Source organism: Pinus tabuliformis, chromosome 9, assembly GCF_031772625.1.
Source record: "Pinus tabuliformis cultivar Carrire ecotype Pingquan chromosome 9, CPIR1, whole genome shotgun sequence".
Lineage (NCBI taxonomy): Eukaryota > Viridiplantae > Streptophyta > Pinopsida > Pinales > Pinaceae > Pinus > Pinus tabuliformis.
Genome location: NC_142307.1, coordinates 1934000272 through 1934023646, shown reverse-complemented (window position 1 = coordinate 1934023646; position 23375 = coordinate 1934000272). Strand labels below are relative to the sequence as shown.

At 36.3% G+C, this 23375-nt stretch overlaps 1 protein-coding gene across 1 annotated transcript in view; it reads right to left on the bottom strand.

Moving 5' to 3' along the window:
- LOC149156700 (uncharacterized) overlaps nucleotides 1-23375 on the bottom strand; it is a 131000-nt gene that overhangs the window by 92744 nt on the left and 14881 nt on the right. The window contains exon 2 of the mRNA XM_089438413.1: nucleotides 5241-5927. Within this exon, the coding sequence (XP_089294539.1) occupies nucleotides 5241-5927 (687 nt within the window). The remainder of the gene's footprint in view (nucleotides 1-5240; nucleotides 5928-23375) is intronic.

Genomic DNA, 23375 nt, shown 5'->3' with positions numbered 1-23375 from the left:
GGAATCCCCTTTAGGTCCCCTACTAGTTTGAGCAATAACTGGTGCATCTGGCCCAATCAACATTAGTAAAAACATGCAGTTGCCATTTTCTATTAAAAACAGGCCTCAAACCAAAATCAATGGTGCTATGCAAATATCTCGATATTTGCTACAACCCAATGCACATGTCAGGGCTCAAGAATTGGCTCAATGTGTTCACACTATAGCAAATATCAGGTCTGGGGTTCACCAGATAGTTCAATGAGCCAATCAATTTGCGATACATAGAGGGATCGACCAGACCACAATCACAATCTCGCAGCTTCTTCAAATTTGTCATCATGGGAGTGTTCATGGACTCAATCCACCATGCCAAACTTCTGAAGGATCTCAACAAAGATTTCAGCAGTCTTTTGCCACGCTTCTAATCTCAGGTAGTCACGCATTAGACCAAGATCCTTTTATCAGCTCCCTCTTACACTGGACAAAGAGGTCCTTAGCCCTAGTCAAAAATCAAAATCACGAGCTCATCTTCAATAATGGATCAACATTGCTCTTTGTAGAACCATTTAGCCATCAACTTGAGATTACCATGCACAAGGTGTCTGTCTTCATATCCTTCTCCCTCTCACTAAGGTAACCCTTTGCTTGGCATTTTTAGCCATCTTAATCTTGGAAGTCACAACTCACTTATTTTCGACATATATCAAAACAAGCTTTAATCTTGCTAATTTGTCTGCTCCCTCTGAGTCTAGGGCTCATCTAATACAATATCTCTCAACTTCTTGTCTCAAGCTTTATTCTTCCAATCTTTTCATTTATTGCCACAGCGTTGGCAGGCTTCATCATGTACCTGCAATCCTCACTAAGAGGCCAAGGAAGACCAATGCAACCAAACAAGATATACAAGGACAAGAAGAATAACGACAGTGATGATATAAAAAAATAAGAGAGATACAAGATACTTATCTTTTGAGAATATGTTGGCTCCCTCTTGATCTTTAGCCTTCTTGCAAATCAACCTCATCCACATCATCATCATGATGTCCTTCGTTGCTAGAGATAGGGTTTCTTCTATCAACAAAAGTAATCAACCCTAGGGTTTTGTCCATGAACCCTAGGGCTTTCTTATCTAAGCCTTGTCGCTTGTTTGGGTTTACAAACCCTAGATCTTTAATTATTACAATTAATGATGATCAATTCAAGAAACCGTTCTTACATAAAATCATCAGCAGCATCTACTTCCTAAAACTTGCAATAAATTTCATCATCCAGATCTTAGCTTTATACTCGGACGTTCATGCAATCATTTAACATGTCTTCAATCATTTATGACATTGTCAAGAGAGAGACTTTGGTCTACAACACTTGAAGATGGATTTAGACAAGTGACATCTTCAGATTTAGTAGGAAGATAAATAAGGTGACTTTGCTTTCAATGTTATATTATGACAGCACGGCATCTTCCAGGCCTTGTTCAAGACTTCAAAGTAATGTCCTGACTTTGTGTAACTTTCCAATAAAAGTCACACGATTCCTTCTACTTTAGCAATCATGTATCTAGACTTTGCTCCAACTATACTTCAAAGTTCAACCTGAAGAGGCACTCGGCCTTCTTTTTCATTTCATCAAGAAGGTGTTATGATAAGACTGATCATCCATAAAAGAAAATATCGTTCTCCAAGCAATCTTGCATGTCTCAAGACACAAGGGATACTTCTTTCACAAGCTTGAATTGAAGAGATGTCCAAGACCATTTTTATGTCAATATTTCCATGAAGATTATGCATCACAGATGAAGGGACTTCCTCAAGTTCAACACTTCAGCCTTCAATCTTGAATGGCAAATGTTGATGGTAATCTATGTAGTTTCCAATTTCAGACTTAGTGACTTCAGTATTTTATACACAGGATCAGCTCATGTCATGTTTGAATGTATCATACCATTCATTTTTTAAATGTAAGCATATTGTACTTCAGGTAATGCATGTAATTTGTAAAGTATAGACACACAGTCTTCAGGTTGAGAAATATTAGTTCCAAATATTATGATGCAAAACTCAGACCCTCATTTCATCCTATCTGACGGAGCTTCTCTAATGGTGAAAAGAGATCAAATATTTTAAACAAGGGTTATTCATACCTCACATCAAAGAGTTCAGGGAGATATCAATCTTCGGATTATTTTCCAGATATCTATCCTTAGGTGCCAAGCAATATCTTCTTCAAACTTCAGTCTGATTACAGATCTTTCAAGAGAAACACAATCCAAAGAAGTCATAGGTACATACCTGGATTTCTGATTTTGCTCCAATGGTCTTTTCTAAATACTTCTTTCCTTTGCAAAAACTCCACTGTCTTCAATTAGACATGATTCTTAGAAGAGCAGGTTCCTGAGCATCAGTTTGTCATTCATCTTTGCTTTGACTGGGATTTTTATAAATTGCTGGCATCAGCCCTTCATTTGTTACCAAATCATTCTTAAGGGAATCAAGAGAATCTTCCACAGGTATCCACTGCACACGAGAATGTCTCCCAATTTTTCACAATATATATACATGGATCAAGATCTGTTATAGGCCTTCCTTATGATGTCAAAGATATTTGGATTTCTAATCCATACAATAGAGAGGCGCAGATAGGCTTGGATAATCTTGGACTTCTTCGTTAGAGTGGACTCTGGACTTCTTCCTTGAGAATGGTCTCGGTCTTCTTGACAGTACCACAGGTGTAGAGTTCGGATTCTTGATTTCTTTCATAGAGATAATATAGTTCAAACCTCTTCGTCTTTTTCAGACTTTTGGAGTACACTCAAACCTTTTTGGGTAGGGTACTTTGATCACTTCTACAAGGTTAGTAAATTCAAGTAATAAACTCAGACATTGTAGCTTCGTTTCACAAAGATAAAGCTCTGACTTGATCATTGTTCCACAGAAATTATAGGCTCAGACTTGATTACCTTCGGACCTTGTTTCACAGAGAGAAGAGGCTCAGACTTGTCCATTCCACAGAGATAAATGATCTTGAACTTGTCACCTTCTCACAGAGATAAAGAAGTTTGGTCTTCCACATTGATTATAGGCTTCAGACTTGGTCACCTTCCACAAATATAGAGAGCTTGCAATTGATACTTTCCATAGCAAACAAGAATTTTTATTGATCTTAACATGGCCAACAACCTTAATGAATGAATGATCTTAGCCCTTGATTTCTTTGCAAACTGTGACATAGGATTTCAGCCTTCCACAAACAAATCTTTTGTTATTTTGCAAATTGAACTAGGACTTTTTCAAACTTAGGCCTACTTAGGGCTTCCTCAAAAGGTGATCTCAGTGCTCTTTTCTTCACCATAGCTCTGATACCATGTTGAGTTTCTAGTGCAATCAAGACTAGTACAATTTTTCAAACTGATAACTACTTCCAATGATACAATTAGGCTTCTTTAGTGCATTCAAATCTTTAAGAAGTTATACATGAAAATTTTCAACCATTAACTTCTTCAATAGAGCAATAGAGATCACAGTAAAACAGTAAGACAAGAGACACCGGAAATCAGGTCAATGACCAAGGCATAACCCACAAGGGTAAAACCCAGCAATCTTTCCTTATGAGAGAGAGTTCAATTCATCAAAATGTACATCAGAATATTCCAGTCACAAATATACCAATTTCTGACCTCAACAACGCCAATTCAAACCAGTCAAATAAGAGAGAGAAATAGTCAACATTGGTCCAACACAAAGTCTGTAACAGAGGGACTGAATTTCAGCCTAAGGTAGCTGGTCACAGGAGGCTGAAATTCGACCCGTAATCCACAGTAAAATCTCAGTCAAATCACAGAAGTTGACCGCAAGTAAACTCTCAGTCAACGAGCACATAACAAATCAAAAACTCGGTCAAAGACAGTCAACGAACCATGAAGAATCTCAGCCCCCAAAAATAGTCAAGAGCTTGGTCAAACATATATCAAGTGGCTGGCCAACACATAAGTCAATTGTTCTTCTTCTTCCCTTTGCACGTGTGATCTTCTTCTTGTTTCAGATCAAATGAGTGAGATGGATGGAAGCCAAATGAGGTCAAACGAACTCCAATTTATACATGTGCTAGGTGGGTTTTTGACCTTGGGGTCAAACCCTTTCAATCAGTTGGGCCGACTTGTGCAAATTAGGCTGACTTGGTCAACAGATAAATTCATAATTTCTTCTTTGATTTGCCAAAGAAAATACCGACCGCAGCTACCAATTTTCAACAGGAACTAACAGCCAAATGCCTTGACCTAGAGACAACACAGAGAAAAGTTCAAAATAGAAATTTTAAAGGATTGAAAGGTCAGACAATCCTAATACGATATGGGGCCTAGAAAAGACATGAGAAAGCAATATGAAATCCTTTTTGGAACTGATTAACATCCTCAGGTTGAACTGCGAAAGGATCTGTTGCTCAAGTACAATTATCACCTTTGAGACAGCACTTCTAAATACCCAAACCTAGGGCTGGCCGTTAAGGACGAGGTAGAGGAGAGAGAATCAGAATGCAGTGCATGCCATCAATAACTTGTTTATACAATGGTTTGGATTTAAGTATAAAAAAAACTAAAACAACTAGGAACTAGTAACCAGGATGGACCTCACTCATGGCTTTCTTTATTATTTCACTGCTCAATATGGCAATTAGAGATAATTGGCTTTAGGAACTTAACATTATCAATTAATTAGTGAAGCATAGAGCAGATATGGAGGGGAACCAGTTGCTAAATCATATCCATTAGCAATTTTCCATTCTATTTTTAACATATTTACTAAGTATCCTTATATTGTAATGGGCTTTTATAGCTGTCTGTTTTCGTTTGCAATCTGATTTTTGTCTGGTTCCAAAATAGGAACTAATTGTTGCCAATACACTTGCTTTTGACTATATTAAATTAGTCCTTTTGCAAGCAGTTTTTTCTATGAATATTTTTCACTCATTTGAAAACAAAATAATGAATCAATGCAGTATTTATTCAATCAAACCAAAGAATCAGCAGTTTTGGATCCCTGCTGCTTTATGAGTAAATGGAGATTAGAACTCTTAAGCTTGTCTTGGTCACATGCTTCAAAGTCAAAAAATTCATCCATGATAATGTTGCCAAAAAAATAATGTTAGTCAAAAAAAATGGGTGTGGCAAAGATGACCCAAGTCAACAAACAATATATAAACCAAATTAAGCTGTAAAAGAATGCTAGGGCCATAAGAACCAATGTAGGAAAGCAATCACACACCTGAAGAGATGACCTTGCAGCTGCAACCTGCTGTCTCAACTCTTGGACTTCTTGTGAAATTTGTTCCTCCTTCTCGGCCAGTTTCACCTTATTTTCTCTGGATTGCAAAAAGGATGAAACTATCAACTTCCTCAAATCCACCAACTCCTGAAGTACCCTTGCCTCATCCCCAGCATTGTCAGCCAACCGAACGAGGTTTACCCTCTTTTGGTCCACTGAGGTAAGCAACTGATCGACTTCCATTTTCTTCATGGAAAGAATTTCAGAGTTAGTCTGCAGTTGGCCTAGTACACACTGTAGTTCTTCAGACTTTTCTTTTGTTCCTATAAGATTTTCTTCAAACTTGGACACTCTATCAGAAATCCTCTTTTCAACACTTTGAATTTGCATATCACTTTCTGATATCTCTTCTTCCTTAGCTTTAACCAAGGCAAGCAGATGTTGCAGCTCTTGCATCAATGTTTCTCGAGTATTAACAAGGATTTTTTTCTCTTCCATGTCCTCCCTAACAGAATCATTAATTGATTCTCTGAGTTTTGCATCTGCATCTTCAATTATCTTCAATTCAATATCAGTTTCCAATTTCTTCAGCTCCAAAGCTTCTTTCTCTAGTTGCCACTTTTCCATTTCGTTGGCAGCAGTGTTTTCTGCCTCTTTAATGAGAGTATCTGCAGTATCTATAGCCTCCTGCAAAAACATTGTGTCAGTGATTTGCCAGTTTGCGCTTTAGATCATATTAGTATCAAGATATAAAAAACAAGTGGCATGACATGTCATGACATAATGATCTGAAGTAGAAAACCTTGCTGAACCAGGCAAATACATTTAATTTGAAAATGAAATAGTTAAACACATGCAGCAGTGATCCAAGATAAAATAGATCTCTGAGGGATTCAGTAACAACTATTCCAACACTCTCCACTTCAGAGAAACAAAGGCACACATAGAAGTGTCGTGTAGAGAAACTAAGCACGCAATGATACAAAGAAAATTTAAGAAATAAACCATAACTTCAATTCAAATTTTAGATGTGCAAAGTATAATCTTTTGAATACTTTTATCAGGATATTTACACCCAATTTGTTAATTTTTAGGGACACTCAGCTACACTAGCATGAATCTCTATTCTAACCATAATCTTAATACATTATGTTTGATACACCTAAAAAGATATAAGACCATAACAAAATGGAATTATTTGCTCCAACATAAATACATGAAATTCATGTGCCTAATTCCAATAATTTGTGCACTACACTTGCCACATAGAAATGTATCATCCCAACCACCTTCACCAACAACAGCACAATGGGGTTGAGTTCAACAAAGCTGCCGTCACATTATATGCTTAACCTTTACTGTCTTGTTTATCCATGTGTCCAAAACTGAACCTGAGGTCCTCTTTTTGTTCCCAATTATTTTAGATTGATTCCTAACTTCTAAGTCATCGCTATAGCTTGTTCAAAAACCAAGCATTACAATGAGTTTTTGCAGAAGCAGTTCTTCCAGGATTTATCATCAGTTGTCTTGACTCTCAACAATATATTTCAAGAACTGGATATTGCAAAGGTATGGTAAACAAATAGGTCTGGAATCCTGCTTCAAGATATTGCTCCCATTCATTCTGTCGAGGTGGCTAAGTTGAAGCAAAAATAATGGCTGGCTTGAAATAAAACATCCCAACATCCTGTCTGAGAAGATGAATTCCTCAAGAAATGAGCTGAGCATTGGTAAGGCATAACTGGGGAAGCATATGTTTATATCATATGATTTCTCAAAGCACCCTCGCAGATGGAAGACATTATAGGAGCATTGCTTTAAGAATCTTAGGTGGGATTGTGTTGAAGAACGTAACTAGTGTTGGTCTTCATAATTGCATTTGAGTCTTGATGTAATGTATTTGTCAAAAGAAAGAAAAAAAAAAATTATTATTAAATAAATTGATTTATTAAAGCATCGGTTTCATGCTTGGGTCAATTGTTTTTAGGTCAAATGCTCCATTGAAGGCTTCTAGGGTTTATGTTAAGTGTCTTTGTCCATGTCATAATGTAAAAGACCCTTTTGGACTTCATTTGTCAAGAAAGAAATTTATTTTAATGTAAAATAGGTCAATTAAGCCTCCTCCACCAAGTCAGCCTCAAACTGGACAAGTCAGCCTAGTTGAGGAGCGGAATCTCCTATATAAAGGAAGCAACTCAACCTCATTTGGAGCACTCACTACTCAAGCTCGATCTGCAACTTCTGGGCCAGAAAAAGTGTGAAATTCAAGGGATAAGAAGAAGGCCAGTGAAGGAAAAGGAGGTCTCTATCAAGCACAAGAAGTCAAAATTCTCTCTCTCTCTCTCTCTCTCTCTCTCTCTCTCTCTCTCTCTCGTGTGAAGCTGCTAAGCTGCTGGAGGGGCCGAAACTACAGAACTGAAGTTAGGCCGAAATTTTGTGTTGCTGGGGAGCGAAATGTAAGGGCTAAGCTGATGTAAAGAACCATTTCTGAAACTATAAAGATTTACTGAACTGGAAATATTGTAAGGAGTTTTTATAGAGCTATTTATTCTAAACAGAGTATGAAACTTTAAGAAAAAATTATGTTCTAAATTTATGCAAAACTTCATATGACTAATTGCTTGATTCGATGATAAGTACTTACTTGGTCTGCTACGGATGAAAATGTTTCAGAACTCCTCCAGTTCGCTCTCGTTTACCAAAAGACCGAAACCACCCAGCCAAACTGAGCAAAACCTCGCTACTCAATCCAGTAAGCTTCTCAGTTGAAGCAGACTGTTCCCCCGTGCCCAGAAACCTCAGAACAACCAGCTCTCCTTCTGTTGGTAACTCAAGTTTACTTCTTTAGTATCCCCTTCATTCTTCCTTCTTCTTTCCGATCCCCCTTCCCAAACTCTTCTTTCTGATTTATAAACTGTTTCTTGTCAGTGGTCGTCCTTCCTCCAGCACCCACCGCTTCATTTCCTGGTGACACCCTTCCCATGTCGTGTCATATACATTTCTTTTTTTAAAGGGTATATTGATTTTTGATTCTTTCCTTTTGTCTGATTTTAATATAAAGGGTTAGACTTATATTAAAATACTTTATCATTAGTTTATTTTTATTATTTTATTAATTGATTAATATAATTTATTTACTAAAATTTCTTTAATATTACTTTTATAGATAAGTCGTTACATACACCCCCCCTTCAGAAAACTCCGTCCCGAAGTTAGAGTTTTATCTTATATGAATATTTATGATAGCGATTAGTACATATATTGAGGTTAAATTCTTACTTAATGTAAGGGCACTATAAATTTGGTGTTTTGAATACTTTAGGTTTATAACTTTAATGATCATATTTTATTTCATTAGGTTCCCCAGCTATTTACAAAATCACCCTATCCTCCCTAATCTCTTCTGCTCTCATCCTATCCGTCCTCTACTAGAGTATGTCATGGCGTCAGTTATACTGGCCTAACCATTTATAAACTCCAAGGATGACAGCATCGCCTATAGTGACCTCATCCCTAGTAGACCTCTGGCAGTCATCATCACACGTCTAGGGGAGCGTGACTCGCACACTCCTCCCATGACTCCAGAGTTTAGAGGATACACGGTGGACAACACCTCCACCCCTCCCAGTAAAATCAGGGTTAATACCCTATCATGGAATCTCTTTGAGCCTTAATTGTTCTGAGGTTTCTGTCATCACGCGGTCATTTTGGTAACGGATATTATCTGCAATCATAAACACTTGTCCATGCAAAAATGTGCATTAACATATTCAAAACAAATAGCTTATGTATAATTCACACATGTCAATTACAGTATAACATACTTTGCCTTATTCTATTCATGTCATTAACTTTCATATTTAAAATGTAATCATTCTTTGATTTCTATTTCATCAATCATATTGATATGCATAAATGAAACAAAATTATAATATCTTAATTCCCATTAGAAGCAAAATTACTCAAATATTTAAATTTTACTTTGATAACTATAATTTAATAACATCAATAACATATTCCATCTTGGTATCCATGTACTAGCAGAATTAAACAGATATTATGTCATAAAAATTCACGTTTATATATGATCATTTCAAAATAATTCTGAGTCTTTGATTTAAAGTAAAGTAAATATATACAAAACATGGTTTAAAGTTCTTCAAAATTGGCACAAGTTGGGGTATTTTTGACATATGATTTCCGTATCTTCCCAAGTAGCTGATCCAGGACTATACTTGTCCCACTGGACCTTAACTTGGTCTACCAGACGATTTCTGAGCTGTCGAACTCTACATTCCAATATACGTAATGGTTCGATCGATATGGTTCCTTCGTCCGATACCTGCAGTTCCTTCCATTGAAGGTTATGAGATTGGTCAGCTATGTAATGCCTTAATACAGATACATGAAATACATTATGAACTTTATGCAAGTGAGGTGGCAGTGCAAGACGATAGGCGACAAGTCCAACTCTTTCCATGACTTTAAATGGTCCAATAAATCGGGGTGATAACTTTGTCCCTTTTCCGAATCGGATAGTACTTTTATTCGGTTTGATGCGGATGAAAACTTGATCCCCTACTTCATACTTCCTATCAGTTTTGTGAGCATCAGCATAACTCTTTTGTCTATCTTGTGCTTCCTTTAACCTTTGTCTAATTTGTTTTACTTGCTCCTCCATTTCTTGTATTAACTCTGGCCCTACTAACACTATATCTTCTAACTTGTCCCAACTTAACGGTGTTTTGCAAGGTCTGTCGTACAAGGCTTCAAATGGAGGCATTCCGATTGAACTGTGGTAACTGTTATTGTATGCAAATTCGACTAAGGTAAGTACTTTTCCCAGTGTGATTGCTGATCCATAATATACATCCTCCACATATCTTCAAGTACTTGATTTACCCTTTCTGTTTGCCCATTGGTTTCAGGATGATAAGTTGTGCTCAAATTTAGTTGAGTTCCTAAGGCTGATTGCATGCAAGTCCAGAATCTTGAAGTGAATCAAGAATCTCTATCTGATATAATCTTCTTAGGTACTCCATGAAATCTGATAATTTCATTTATGAATACTCGAGCTACGTCAGTAACTTCATAAGTATCTCTTACGAAAATGAAATGGGCACTTTTCGTTAATTTATCCACTACTACCAAAATGGCATTGTGTCTTTGAGAAATAAGAGGTAGCCCAGTGATAAAATCCATAGAAATAATCTCCCATTTGGTCATAGGAATGTCGTGAGGTTGTAAAAGACCCACTGGATGACAATGATCTGCTTTTACTTGTTAACATTCCAAACATCTTGCAATGAATTGAACTATATCACGTTTCATGCCCGAACAGAACAAAAAAAAAAAAAAAAAAGGTAAAATAGTTTCTTGGTATCCGTATACATTTCATTTACTCCATGATGTGCACAATACACTGCTCTGTGAGCTTCCTTAAGTATAGTGTCTCGAAGATCCCTATTATCAGGAATATACATCTTCCCATGAAATCGTAAGATTCCATCATCTTTTAGTTCATATCCTTCAAACTTAAATTCTTTTGGCTTTTTACTATCAAGACTAGATCTTACCTTTAAATACCAGTTATCCTTTATGAGATGTTCTAGTACTCGCTGCCTTAAGTCTATTTTGATAGATATGAGGGAGAATATCCGTGGTTTTCTGCTTAAAGCATCTGCTAGTACATTTTCTTTTCCTTTAATATATGATATTCCAAAGTCATATTCACTTAAGAATTCACTCCATCATCTTTGTCTAGCATTCAAGTCTCTTTGGGTGAACAAATATTGTAGACTTTGATGGTCGCTTTTGAGTGTAAAACTTCGCCCCACTAGATAATGTCTCCAAATTTTTAAAGCTAGTACTACAACAACTAACTCTAAATCATGAGTAGCATAGAGTTCTTCATGAGGCTTTAACTTTCTGGAGACATATGTTATTACTCCTCTATCCTGCATTAATACTGCACCTAACCCATGTTTAGATGCATCAGTACATACCGTAAAATCTTTGTCCATATCAGGGACTCTTAAGATTGGTGCACTGGTCAGTAGTCTTTTGAGTTCAGAGAATGCTTTATTACATTCCTCAGTCCATTCATACTTAACATCTTTACGTTGAAGGGTTGTAATCGGCTTATAAAGCTTCGTACTTCATGTGCGTTTTTCGGTATTGGCCATTCCATGATTGCTTTTACCTTTATAGAGTCTACTGAAATCCCTTTACCTGATATGATATGACCTAGGTAATGAATCTTTTTCTGAAAGAACGAACATTTGGATAATTTTCCATACAACTGATGTTTTCTGAGGCAAGACAACACTATCCGTAAATGATCTTCATGCTCTTTTTCATTCTTGGAATAGATGAGTATATCATCTAAAAAGACTTGTACAAATTGATCAAGATATTTGCGGAAAACACTGTTCATAAGATTCATGAATATCGCTGGTGCATTTGTTAACCCAAATGGTACCACAGTAAATTCATAATGCCCAAAGCGTGTCCGGAATGCAGTCTTAGAAATATCGCTTTCAGAAATCCTTAGTTGACGATACACTGATAGAAGATCAATTTTTGAAAAGACAGCAGCTCCTTTCATTTGATCGAAAAGACCATCAATTCGAGGCATAGGATATCGATTCTTTATCGTAGCTCGATTCAAGTCTCGATAATCTATGCATAATCTTAAGGATCCATCTTTCTTCTTGACAAAAACTACAGGAGCACCCCAAGGTGATATATTGGGTCGATTATGTCCTATATCCAATAGTTCCTTCAATTGAATTTGTAATTCTTGAAGTTTTGGAGTTGTCATTCGTTTTAGATATTGGTTGAGTACCAGGTTTCAATTCTATAGTGAGATCTAGCTCTCTTATAGGGGGTAATCCTGGTAATTCCTTTGGAAATACATCCGGACATTCGGTTAACACCGGATATTGTTCTAAGGATGGTCATTTTTCTTTACTTACTTCTTGAATTACATATGCCTGACAACCTTTTCTTAAGCAACGCTTCATTTTCATTGCTGATATGTAGCATAAAGATACTTTTCTCTTGATTCCTTGAATTTGGATCGCTTCTCCTTCATCATTTATACCTAGAATTCTTTTTCCATAACAGTCTACCCAAGCTTGATGAGCTTCTAGCCAATCCATACCTATGACAAGATCATACGTTCCTAAGGCAGTGACATAAACTTTTAATTTAGTCAAACAGACCCCTAGGTCAATTTTGCATTGATCCGCACTTAAGTCTACAGATTGGAGTTCTCCTGAAGCCATTTCTACCTGTCTGAAATCATTTTGTTTGCGAGCTGCCAACCCACATTTGTTTAGTGCATATGACGAAATGAAACTATCTGTGGCACCAGTATCAAATAAGATTTTGAGTTTTATACCATTAATAATACCTGAAGATTCCACTACAGTGGATTGATGTGTTGCTTGATCGTTGTTGACTAATGCATGAATTCTATGATCACTTTGGGTATTTGGTATTGGTTCCTTTCCAGTCCTATGCAATATACCTGATGAAGTTTCTGGACAATCACGTTGAAAATGCGGTCCTCCACATCCCCAACAATTAACCTGTGTTGGTCCTCTTGAATCAGGATGTGAATTTCTAGATAAAGAGCTTCATCCTCTCATGTTGCTTCCTCTCGAATTTCTTCCTCTATTAGCAGTTCCACGAGATGTCCATGGACTGGTGTTTGATGATTCAACGACTACAGTATTAATTGCCATGGCAGCTCTTGTTCCTACATTTCTTGGAATAAATCTATTACCATAAGGTGGCCTTGAGCTACCTCCCCTGAAGAAATTTCGGGGAGTCTTTCTTGGAAATCCTAATTGTAAAGGTTTTGTTGGCCCTACATCCTTTTTGATTCCTAGATGTTCTTCTGCATAACGGCCACATTCTACCGCCTTAGCTACCGATGATGGTTTCCACATGCTCACCAAGGCCCTGATGCGAGGATTTAATCCAAATACGAAGTGTTCAGCTTGACGTTTATCAGAATCTAAGTAGTGAATGTATTTTACAAGCTCCATAAACCTTATCTCGTATTCTTCCACTGTTTTATTACCTTGAACTAATGTATGAAAGGCTCTGGCTTCTTGTTGTTGAAAATATGGAGGTAAATACTTTGCGCGAAATCTTTCCTCGAACAATTCCCAAGGGACATTATCCATTGTGAGGTGTAGTTGTTTTTCCAGATTTCCCCACCAAATCAAGGCACTTTCCTTTAATTGAAATACAACAATTTTTGTTTTTGCAGAAGAAGAATATTCTCTTAATTTAAAACATCTGTTCGTTCCTTCTAACCATGCCTCAGCATGTTCTCCAGCTCGACCTCCTGAAAATTCTGGGAGTTTAATTTTCTGAAGCTCCCTAGAAATATCTTCCTTTGATCTTTTATACTCAAAATTCTTTGGTTCCGCTGAATTGGTTGCTAAGGGTTGAAGTTCTTCTTTGGTCTTAGCCATGGTTGACCCTTTTAATGTTTCCAATAAGGCTTCCAATGAGTTCATTATCACGGTCAACTCCGGTGTTGGAGCCGTTTGTGTTGATGATGGTCTCGATGGAGATGATGATGATATTGGTGGCGATGGAGATGGTGATGACGATGGTGGTGGCATTAATGACGGTGATGCTGCCCGATCATGTCATCGTCGCTCATATGTCCTTACCATCGTAATAATTCTTGTTTATAAAAAGAAAATTTGTAAAAATTTAAGCTATTCATTTGGATTTAACATATATTTTGCAATTTCAAATTTTCAAACAAGTATAGTTTTTTTGCTATTTTTATCTGCTAGGCAAATCTCACTGGTACCGAGGTCAAGGAGGGTGGTCTCGCGACCTCCTTGTCCTAATGCAGGGTTTTCTATTTTATGCAAAATAATACGTATTTCAAAATTATGCTATGTTCTAATGATTATAATAATCTCATTTGATTATAATGCTCCTACATTACATTCGAATGTATATTTACATTATAATAACATTTCTATATATATATATATATATATATATATATATATATTTATGTTTTATTATGTTATTTGCAGATATTAAATATAAGTGATTCAGATGAGAAATATACTAATTATTTTTCTTAAGTCTTTAAGATAAACTCATTTGACTATTTACACTTGTTAGCCACCAACCTCAAATTTATTAGTATTTGTTATCTTTTGCTTTATGTTATATTACTTTTATATATATTAATTCTTAACTACTGTGCTTTATTTATCATCTATTTCATTATACACTTACTATCAATGGATGTAATCTTTATTTATGTATTCTTTCCTTTTATAATTTTCGTGCTTCTATTTCACTATTTAATACATTCCTATATCATATTACTTATTTTATATATAGATATAGATATATATTTTACTATCTTACCTTCCTTTAAATACGACAAAATTTGCATTAATATATATAACTAAATTAAATTTATGGGAATTAAATATAATAATTTAATACGATGGAAATAGTACGATAATTCTAAGTACAGATATAATTGAAAATTATGTTTGTAGATATTTAAAAAAAAACAGTGACCCGACCTAAAAACAGTTACCCAACCTAAAAACAGTGACCCGACCTATTATAAAACAATTATATATATATATATATTAAATCAAGGTTTAAGTTTTAATTTGTATGAAGCCCTATGATATGGGATTATATCGTTGGACGCCTGTGGTCATTTATTAGGAACGATAAACCTCGAAGCTTTTAACAACCATTTAACCTCTAGGTGTTCTACGCTTTGTCGTGGGTTCGATTCTCAAGGACGGTAGGCAACGCCAAAATAGACCTTCTTACCATCTAGCACAGTTGGTCGATTTTCATAAAATAAATAAATGAATTTAGAGTCCACCAGAGAGAAACCAGCTGGACGAACAACAAACTGAGCGCCATTTTTTTTTATAATGGATCGTCGGACTTACCGCTGATAGATGTCAGGCCCTAAACAAAACGAATGGGTCATTGTTTTATTTACACGTTAGCTTATATTATATATTATGGTTTTTAACATAAGAGTCCATGGAGCATACACACCATTACGTGTCAATATGCTACAGACCTCACACTATTTCTTAGCACGTAGATAGTTAACAAGGCGGGTGTCGGATTTGAGAAATTCGCTGAAGGATTTCGCAGCATTCTTCGATTCTTTGAAGATTTTTGCAGCATTAAATTCGAGTTTGCTTTGAGAACGATGGTTTCTTTTTTTTCCTTTGGAGAAAAATGTTTATATATAAGTTTCGAACAATAACCTATGTTGCCAGGAAACGTGGGTGCGAGGACGGGGACGGGGACTGGGACGGGGACGACATTTTTGGAAACAGGGTGCGTGGGTTCGTCGGGTAATATAATAATATTAAATTTTAATAATTAAATTTTATAAATTATAAATTTATAATTAATAATATATATGAAATTTGAATTTGTATATTTTTTCAACTTTAAACAAGAAAACTTTAATGATAATCATTTAAACATGCACATCATTGAACATTCAACATTGACATTGAAATTTCAAAATTTATCACCAAAAAACTGTTCTTTTGAATCTTTTCCGTGTAACCATGACACTGTGACAGCGATGTGAGAGAGCTCAAGGCTACTACTAACACTAAAAATTCAAAATACATACTAGGATAAATGCTAGACTCAGCTATTTTGGTGAAACTTGGGACAGATTTTGTCACACACAGGCTTTAAAATAACTATGCAGCTTAGGTTCATTTGCAAGGATGCCTATCAATGAATCAGGTTGTGGTCGTACAGACCCTTCCTCCTACACAACCAAGGAGTGTTAGCATTTCTGCCTCCTGCTCTAATTTCAAGACAACTTCTCTCCTCATTGAAATTGCTCATTCTGGCTGGAGCTTGAGCTGGTAACTTTGCTTTGAATGTTTAGTCTCCCCCATATAAAAACACAATTTTTTCATAGGAAATTCTTCTCAACCTGATAGTGGTTTAGAATTTTCTTGATGTCTAATCATCCACCTACCCCATGCATGGTGTGCTCTGTGGTAAAGCAATCCCAAAAACAGTGGCAGCCTTACCCTTCCACAAAACACGCTTATCAGTCTTTGTTTCCCAATAAAATTCACAGCAGCCATCTGATGGCTTGAGGGATAGTTTGTCTTTGAGTGCGAAGCTCTGCCTGAATATTAATTATCTAAACATAAAACATCTTCACAGTGTTTAGAGATTACTTGGTGTACAGGTCTGTAGAGACCATATATGATTTAGGCATATTTTCCTAGTTTTAATCTTAACATGATGTTATCAGAATGCTGTGAGAAATTGGCAGATTTTGATACTTAATTTAGCCATTGTCCAAAATAGCCCTTCGCCATTTAACAACATCAGCTGATTACAGCTTATGGCTGGTCTCAATCCTACTTTCTATTTGACCGAAAATGTCTGAACCTGTATGTGTGCATTTACAGTTTATAATTTGATGGTTATTTGGCTCGGGAATGAATGTTTCATTCCAAATTGATTTACAAAAATTCTTAAAAAACAAGACTTGTAAAAAACTTAAAAAAACCAGGTGCGTGTACCCGTGCAACACAAGTTTTGATGGTATGGACCGTGGAAGAATGTTTCATTCCAAATTGATTTAAAAGAATTGATTTAGGGTTTTTTAGGTTTTGTTATAAGTTTTACCTTTGTTATAAGTTATTTTTTAAATTTCAATAAAAAAAAAATATTTGAAAATTAAATTTTTAATATAGTTTTTTTTATGAAGAACCCAAAGAACCCAAAGAACCCGACCCGAAGAACCCAAGAACCCAAGAACCCAAGCACCCGAAGAACCCAAGAACCCGTTAAAGGAAAAGAACCCAAATTTTTTTTTTGAAGAACCCGGTTCTTCTGGGTTCTTCTGGGAAGAACCCGTACCCGAATCCGGTACTTGGGTGCGGGAACCCGGGACGGGTTCGAGAACCCCACCCCCGGGTTCGGGTACCCGTGCAACACAGACAATAACGGTTTCTTTTTTTTTTCCTTAGAAAATTTGTGTTAGTATTTTTTGATGATATACTAATCTATAGTAAGTCTTGGAAAGATCATGTTGAACATGTTGACAGGGTGCTACAACTATTGGAGGAGAAACAATTATATGCAAAAAGATCCAAATGTTTCTTTGGAGTACAAGAGGTGGGATATCTGGGTCATATTGTATCTCATGAAGGAGTTAAGGTAGACCCTAGCAAAATTAAAGCCATTAAGGAATGGAAAATCCCCACATCCATAAAGCATCTGCGAGGATTTCTTGGGTTGACAGGATATTATCGCAAGTTTGTTAAGAATTATGGGAGAATAGCAGCACCTCTAACAACATTACTGAAGAAAGATGCATTTTCCTGGACTCCAGAAGCAACAAAGGCCTTTGAACATCTTAAAGAGGCAATGTGCCAAGCATCGGTCTTAGATACACCAGACTTCACAAAAACCTTTATTGTGGAATGTGATGCTTCAGGAAATGGAATTGGTGCCGTTTTAATGCAAGATGAAAGACCCATTTCTTTTGAAAGTCGTCCAATCAAGGGAAAGTTTTTACACAAAGCTATTTATGAGAAGGAAATGTTGGCAATACTCCATGCACTTAAGAAATGGCGACCCTACCTAATGGGAAGACACTTCAAGGTAAAAACAAATCATGATAGCCTTAAATACTTTTTAGAACAAAGATTATCCTCTGAAGAGCAACAAAAGTGGGTCACAAAGATGTTGGGTTATGACTTTGAAATCACCTACAAAAAAGGGAAGCAAAATGTGGTGGCAGATGCACTCTCAAAAAAGGATGAGGACGTGGAAGCATTGTTGTGCGCCATTTCTATTATCCAACCAGATTGGATAAACGAAGCAAGGGAGGAATGGAAGAATGACGAAGAAGTGTGGGCACTTATTCGAAAGTTACAACAAGATTCCAGTACGTCTGATACATTTAGCTGGCAAAATGATTCTTTATGGTACAAAGATCGCTTATACCTCTGTAAGAATTCCCAACTCAAACAAAAGATTCTTATGGAATTGCACACTTCTCCCTTAGGAGGGCACTCACGATTTTTAAAAACTTACCACAGGGTTAAGAAGGAAGTTTTTTGGGATGGCCTTAAATCAGATATTCAAAAGTTTGTGGCGGAATGTTTGGTTTGCCAACAAAATAAAGTTGAAACAATTAAGACCCCGGGTCTATTACAACCTTTATCCATTCCAAGCCAACATTGGGAGGAGGTTTCAATGGATTTTATCACAGGTTTACCCAAGTCTGAGGGAAAGAGTGTCATCATGGTGGTAGTTGACAGACTTACCAAGTATGCACACTTTTGTGCATTATCACAACCATTTAAAGCCAGTACAGTATCTACTGCATTTATGGAAACAATTCAAAAGCTACATGGAAACGCAAAGATTATTGTAAGTGACAGAGATCCCATTTTCACTGGAAATTTTTAGACAGAATTATTTTCTTGTCTTGGTACTCAGTTAGCTCATAGCTCATCTTATCATCCTCAATCTGATGGGCAAACTAAGATAGTAAACAAATGTTTGGAAGGATATCTTCGTTGCTTTGTATCTGATAAACAGATACAATGGGTCAAATGGTTGCCTCTTGCTGAATGGTGGTATAACACTTCCTTCCATACAGCAACAAAAATGACCCCATTTATGGCACTTTATGGATATCAGCCACCATCCATCACATCATATGTAAGAGAAAATTCTAAGGTTCAAGCAGTGGAACATCACATCGAACATCAACAACAGGTCCTCCAACTCTTAAAGGATAACCTCGTGTTGGCACAGAATAGAATGAAACAACAGGCAGATCAACATCGCAGCGAAAGAAGTTTTGATGTAGGTGATTGGGTATTCCTACGGCTACAACCATATAAGCAAATGTCCCTCAAGCAAGCTAAGAAAGATAATAAATTATCACCGAAGTATTATGGTCCGTACAAGGTGTTGCAAAAGATTGGTACTATGGCATACAAATTGGAGCTTCCTGCAGCTTCTCGATTGCACCCAGTTTTCCATGTTTCATGTTTAAAGAAGGTTATAGGCGACAAGCTCCCAGTTCAAACAATATTGCCAGAACTTGACGAGGAAGGAAAAATTATATTGGAACTGGAAGCAATCACAAAAACAAGAACTCGACAGCTACGAAATCGATCAATTTCGGAGTATCTTATCAAGTGGAAGAACTTATCCGCTAAAGATTCCACATGGGAGGATGAGAATTTTATACAGAAGCATCCAGAACTACTCAAGCGTTGAGGACAACACTTTTTTGAAGGAGAGGGGCATGTTGGGTCCCTATAATACTAGTGATTACCCCATTAATATTGTAGTTGCACCCCTTATTAATATTGTTGTGCCCCTATTATCCCCATATTGTTATTACTGTGCCCCATAGAATCCCTCTATTGTTATTTTTGTGGCTTTATATTATTATTGTTAGGTCGGCTGGGTTATATTGTGACTCCTTAGACTCCTATATATAGAAAGGAGGTTTTGTCATTTGAATCATCCAAGAATTGTTCATTTATGTAATGTAAAGGAGGTTGCCCCCTCGAAGAGCCTGAATTCTAAGGCGTTGATCTATCTTTTCTATCTTTTCTTGAGTTGGGTTCATAACATTGTCAATAATATCTGAGTTAAATAATAACACCCCGGATTTTAGGGTTTGGAGAATTTGGGTTTATGTCAAAACCCTTGCAATAGTTAGTCTTAGGAATGAAAACCTGGGTGTATGAGCTTCCGCATAATTAAAACCCAAGTAAGAGATTGATATAAGAATGAATCCCTAGATATCAAATACTAATATTGTTGATATCCTTTCAATGATGAAATCTAGGGTTTGTGAGTCCTGACAAAACCCTAATAAAGCTTGACGTGAAATTCTAGGGCATAATATTGAAAATGTAAAGTGTTATGATTGGATTGCTAACTTGATTTAGTTGTTGATATAAGGCTTTAAGTCTCAATTATGGAATCTAGGGTTTATGACAAAAACCCTAGCAAGTTGTTAAAGTCCAAATATAAAAGATGTAACCTTTGTTGACTATGAACCTAACTAGGTTGTACTTGTTAAAGATTTGCAAGTACATAATCTTCAAGATTTTAAAGATGTTCATAATTAAAGATGACTTGATAATAATAATAAGCATGATTGAAAGAGGGAGTTGATGACATTAAAAATGAATAGATGATCTTGTTGCCATAGAAAGGATGATGTCCCTGAAGGAACGAAGCTTTGAAAGATTGAAGCTCTCCGATGTAATGATGATGCAAAAGGAGTCTGTGGCTGAAAGAATAAAAATTGTTGATGGACCGATTCCCTATTTAAGAAGAAACTTGGATAAAGGAAAAGTTTATATTTCCCTATTTGAGAGGGAGCTTGGTTGATAAGTTAATCTCTTCAAGTTGATCAGGATGATTGAGATTGAAGAATAGATAAAGCACTACATATAGGTTGTTCATGATTGATGAAGTTGCAAACAGAACTTGGTTATGTTGAAAAGTGTCGAGGCTAAGTTTGTGTTGTTGTAAAATTAAAGAAGGAAGCTTCCAACGAGATGTGTTTGATATGATGATGACCTAAGCAGCATCAATAAGATCCCAAAGGTTTGTGTTAACTTGTATATATTTGAAAGTTTATTGCTAGCTGGAATTATGAGTGTAATGGTTAATCTCTCCATAAAAGGGTTGAACATTTTGAAGCATGCTGGAACTGATGGACATATCTGATTTAGTTTATAGGTAGAGATGAAGCTTCTTATGGTGACAAGACGCTTGGGAGGACATCTGGTCGGCCTGTGATGATGTCTAGATCCTGAAGTAGGGAGGGTGGCATTGGTCTTGGAGCTTTGACCTTCGATACGCACCTAGATCCCCAAGTTGGTGTTAGAGCTTAAAGCCTGATGGTACCTAGAGTGGCTAAAGCTTGAGTACACCTTAGTCCCACCGAATTAAATACCTTGGTCAAGTATCTAATTTGTAGCACTAAGTGTGCTATGGCTCTTCATGGATCATATCATTTTGAGATCTTCCATGTACCTATGTATATATGTAATTATGAATACCTCCCTAGTTAAGAGGGAATGTTGAAGAATGTAACTAGTTTCGGTCTTCATAATTGTATTTGAGTCATGATGTAATATATTTGTCAAAAGAAAGAAAAAGAAATTGTTATTGTTAAAAGTAATTGACTTATTAAAGCATGGGTTTCATGCTTGGGTCAATGGTCAATAGGTCAAAATCACCCATTATGTGCTCTAGGGTTTGTGTCTTGTGTCAAAAGTCAATATCATGTATAAAGACCCTTCTTGGGCTCATTGTATTTAAGAAAGAAATTTATTCTAGTCATGTTAACCCCTCCACCATCAAGTCGGCCTCAAACACATCAAGTCAGCTATCCAACTAATCATGTCGACATATTGATGGAGATTCCAACGACTACATGTATAGCTGTGAATTCGACCTATTCAAGTAAGTGATGTCAATGGAGTTCGATCTGCAATCCTAAAAGTGGAAGATAGTGCGAAGAAGAGTCTACATAAGAAAAGAAGACCATGTGAAGGAGATTGGAAGTCGAATGATCTACCATTCATGTAAAGTTTGTAATTCAACAAGACCAAAGATACAGGGCTGTGGAGATGGGCCGAAAATTACAAGAGCAAAAGAAAGAAAGTTGAAATTCTAAGGTGTTCTCCTTGATATAACTTTGAAAGTTTGATTTGTCTTCTTAAAGGTTGGCTTGATGGATGGAGGGGTAAAGTCATTGTCAAAGGTCTTGGTCATCTCAATCTTATTTACTAGTGGAAGAGTTTGACTGGGTTTTCCCCTTCATAGGGATTTTAGCCCTGGCTGAGTGCTTACATTTTGTGTTCTCATGTTGTCTTTGAAGTTTTGGCAATTATCTTGATGATGAAAACATAATGAAGAAGAACTAATGACTAATCACAAGGAATTGTCAAGTAAAAGAGAAATCTAATGAATAAGAAACATTAATGTTGCCCTAATGGATTTCTCAACAAACTTGACCATCATCATCACTTCATCCTTCAAAGCTATTGTTTACATACTACATGGAATATATACTAGTTATGTCATGATGCTTCTAAGTTAAAGAACATTCCATAAATGATGGTTCTTATAATAGGATCTTAATGATCCTTTCTACAAGATGATTGCCTCTGACATTATGTTAGAAAATACTTGGATGAAATATGATGTGCAAGATGGTCCAAAACTTCCCATTCTTGTTAGCTAGATGACTTCTTCCAAAGCAACTTGATCATGTAGACTCTGATTTCTCTACTATCAAATGCTTTCTTCTATAATGCCATGGTCTTGTTCATGATGCTACAAAAAATGAAACTCTTCTAGAGAATGCAACAGTGCATGCTACTCTAACTGCTATTTTTTAATAAAAGAGAGACAAATTGTACATAAACCTAATAGAGATGGAGCTCCCTTCAATAGTATAGATCCTTGGGATCCTCCCCTTTCGGCTTCTTCTCAAGTTCTTCCCTTTCTTCAGTTGTGTGAGCTCCACTCCTTTCCTTCCTTTTGTTGTTTTTCTTCTTTTGAGAATTGTTTGAACAATCCCTTTTAAAATGTCCATATGCATTGCATCCAAAGCATTGAATCTTGGTCATATCTTGTTTTCCTTTAGACTTTCCAAACTTCCCTTTCTTCTTCTTGTATTTTGCAAAACTGCTCCATTCATGTGGCAAAGCATTTAGTACACAACTAGTCATCTCTAAATTGGAAATGACTTCCCCAAGTCCTTGCAACTAGTCACTTAATTGTGAGATCTTCGTAAGATATGTGACCATATCTTCATTCTTTGACATCCTTGTTTTATATAGTTGATTTCTCAAGTATATTTTCTGACCTTATGTACTTATAGAGTACAATTTCACCAACTTATCATAGATAGCTTTAGAAGTCTTCAAATCAGCAACAAGGGGAACAAGATGATCCTTTATGGATTTAATAAGAATCCTTTGTTCCCTCACCTCTCCCTTCTTATATTTTGCCAATTCTTGAGTCTTCTCTTTGTCTGGTTGAGTAACTTCACCA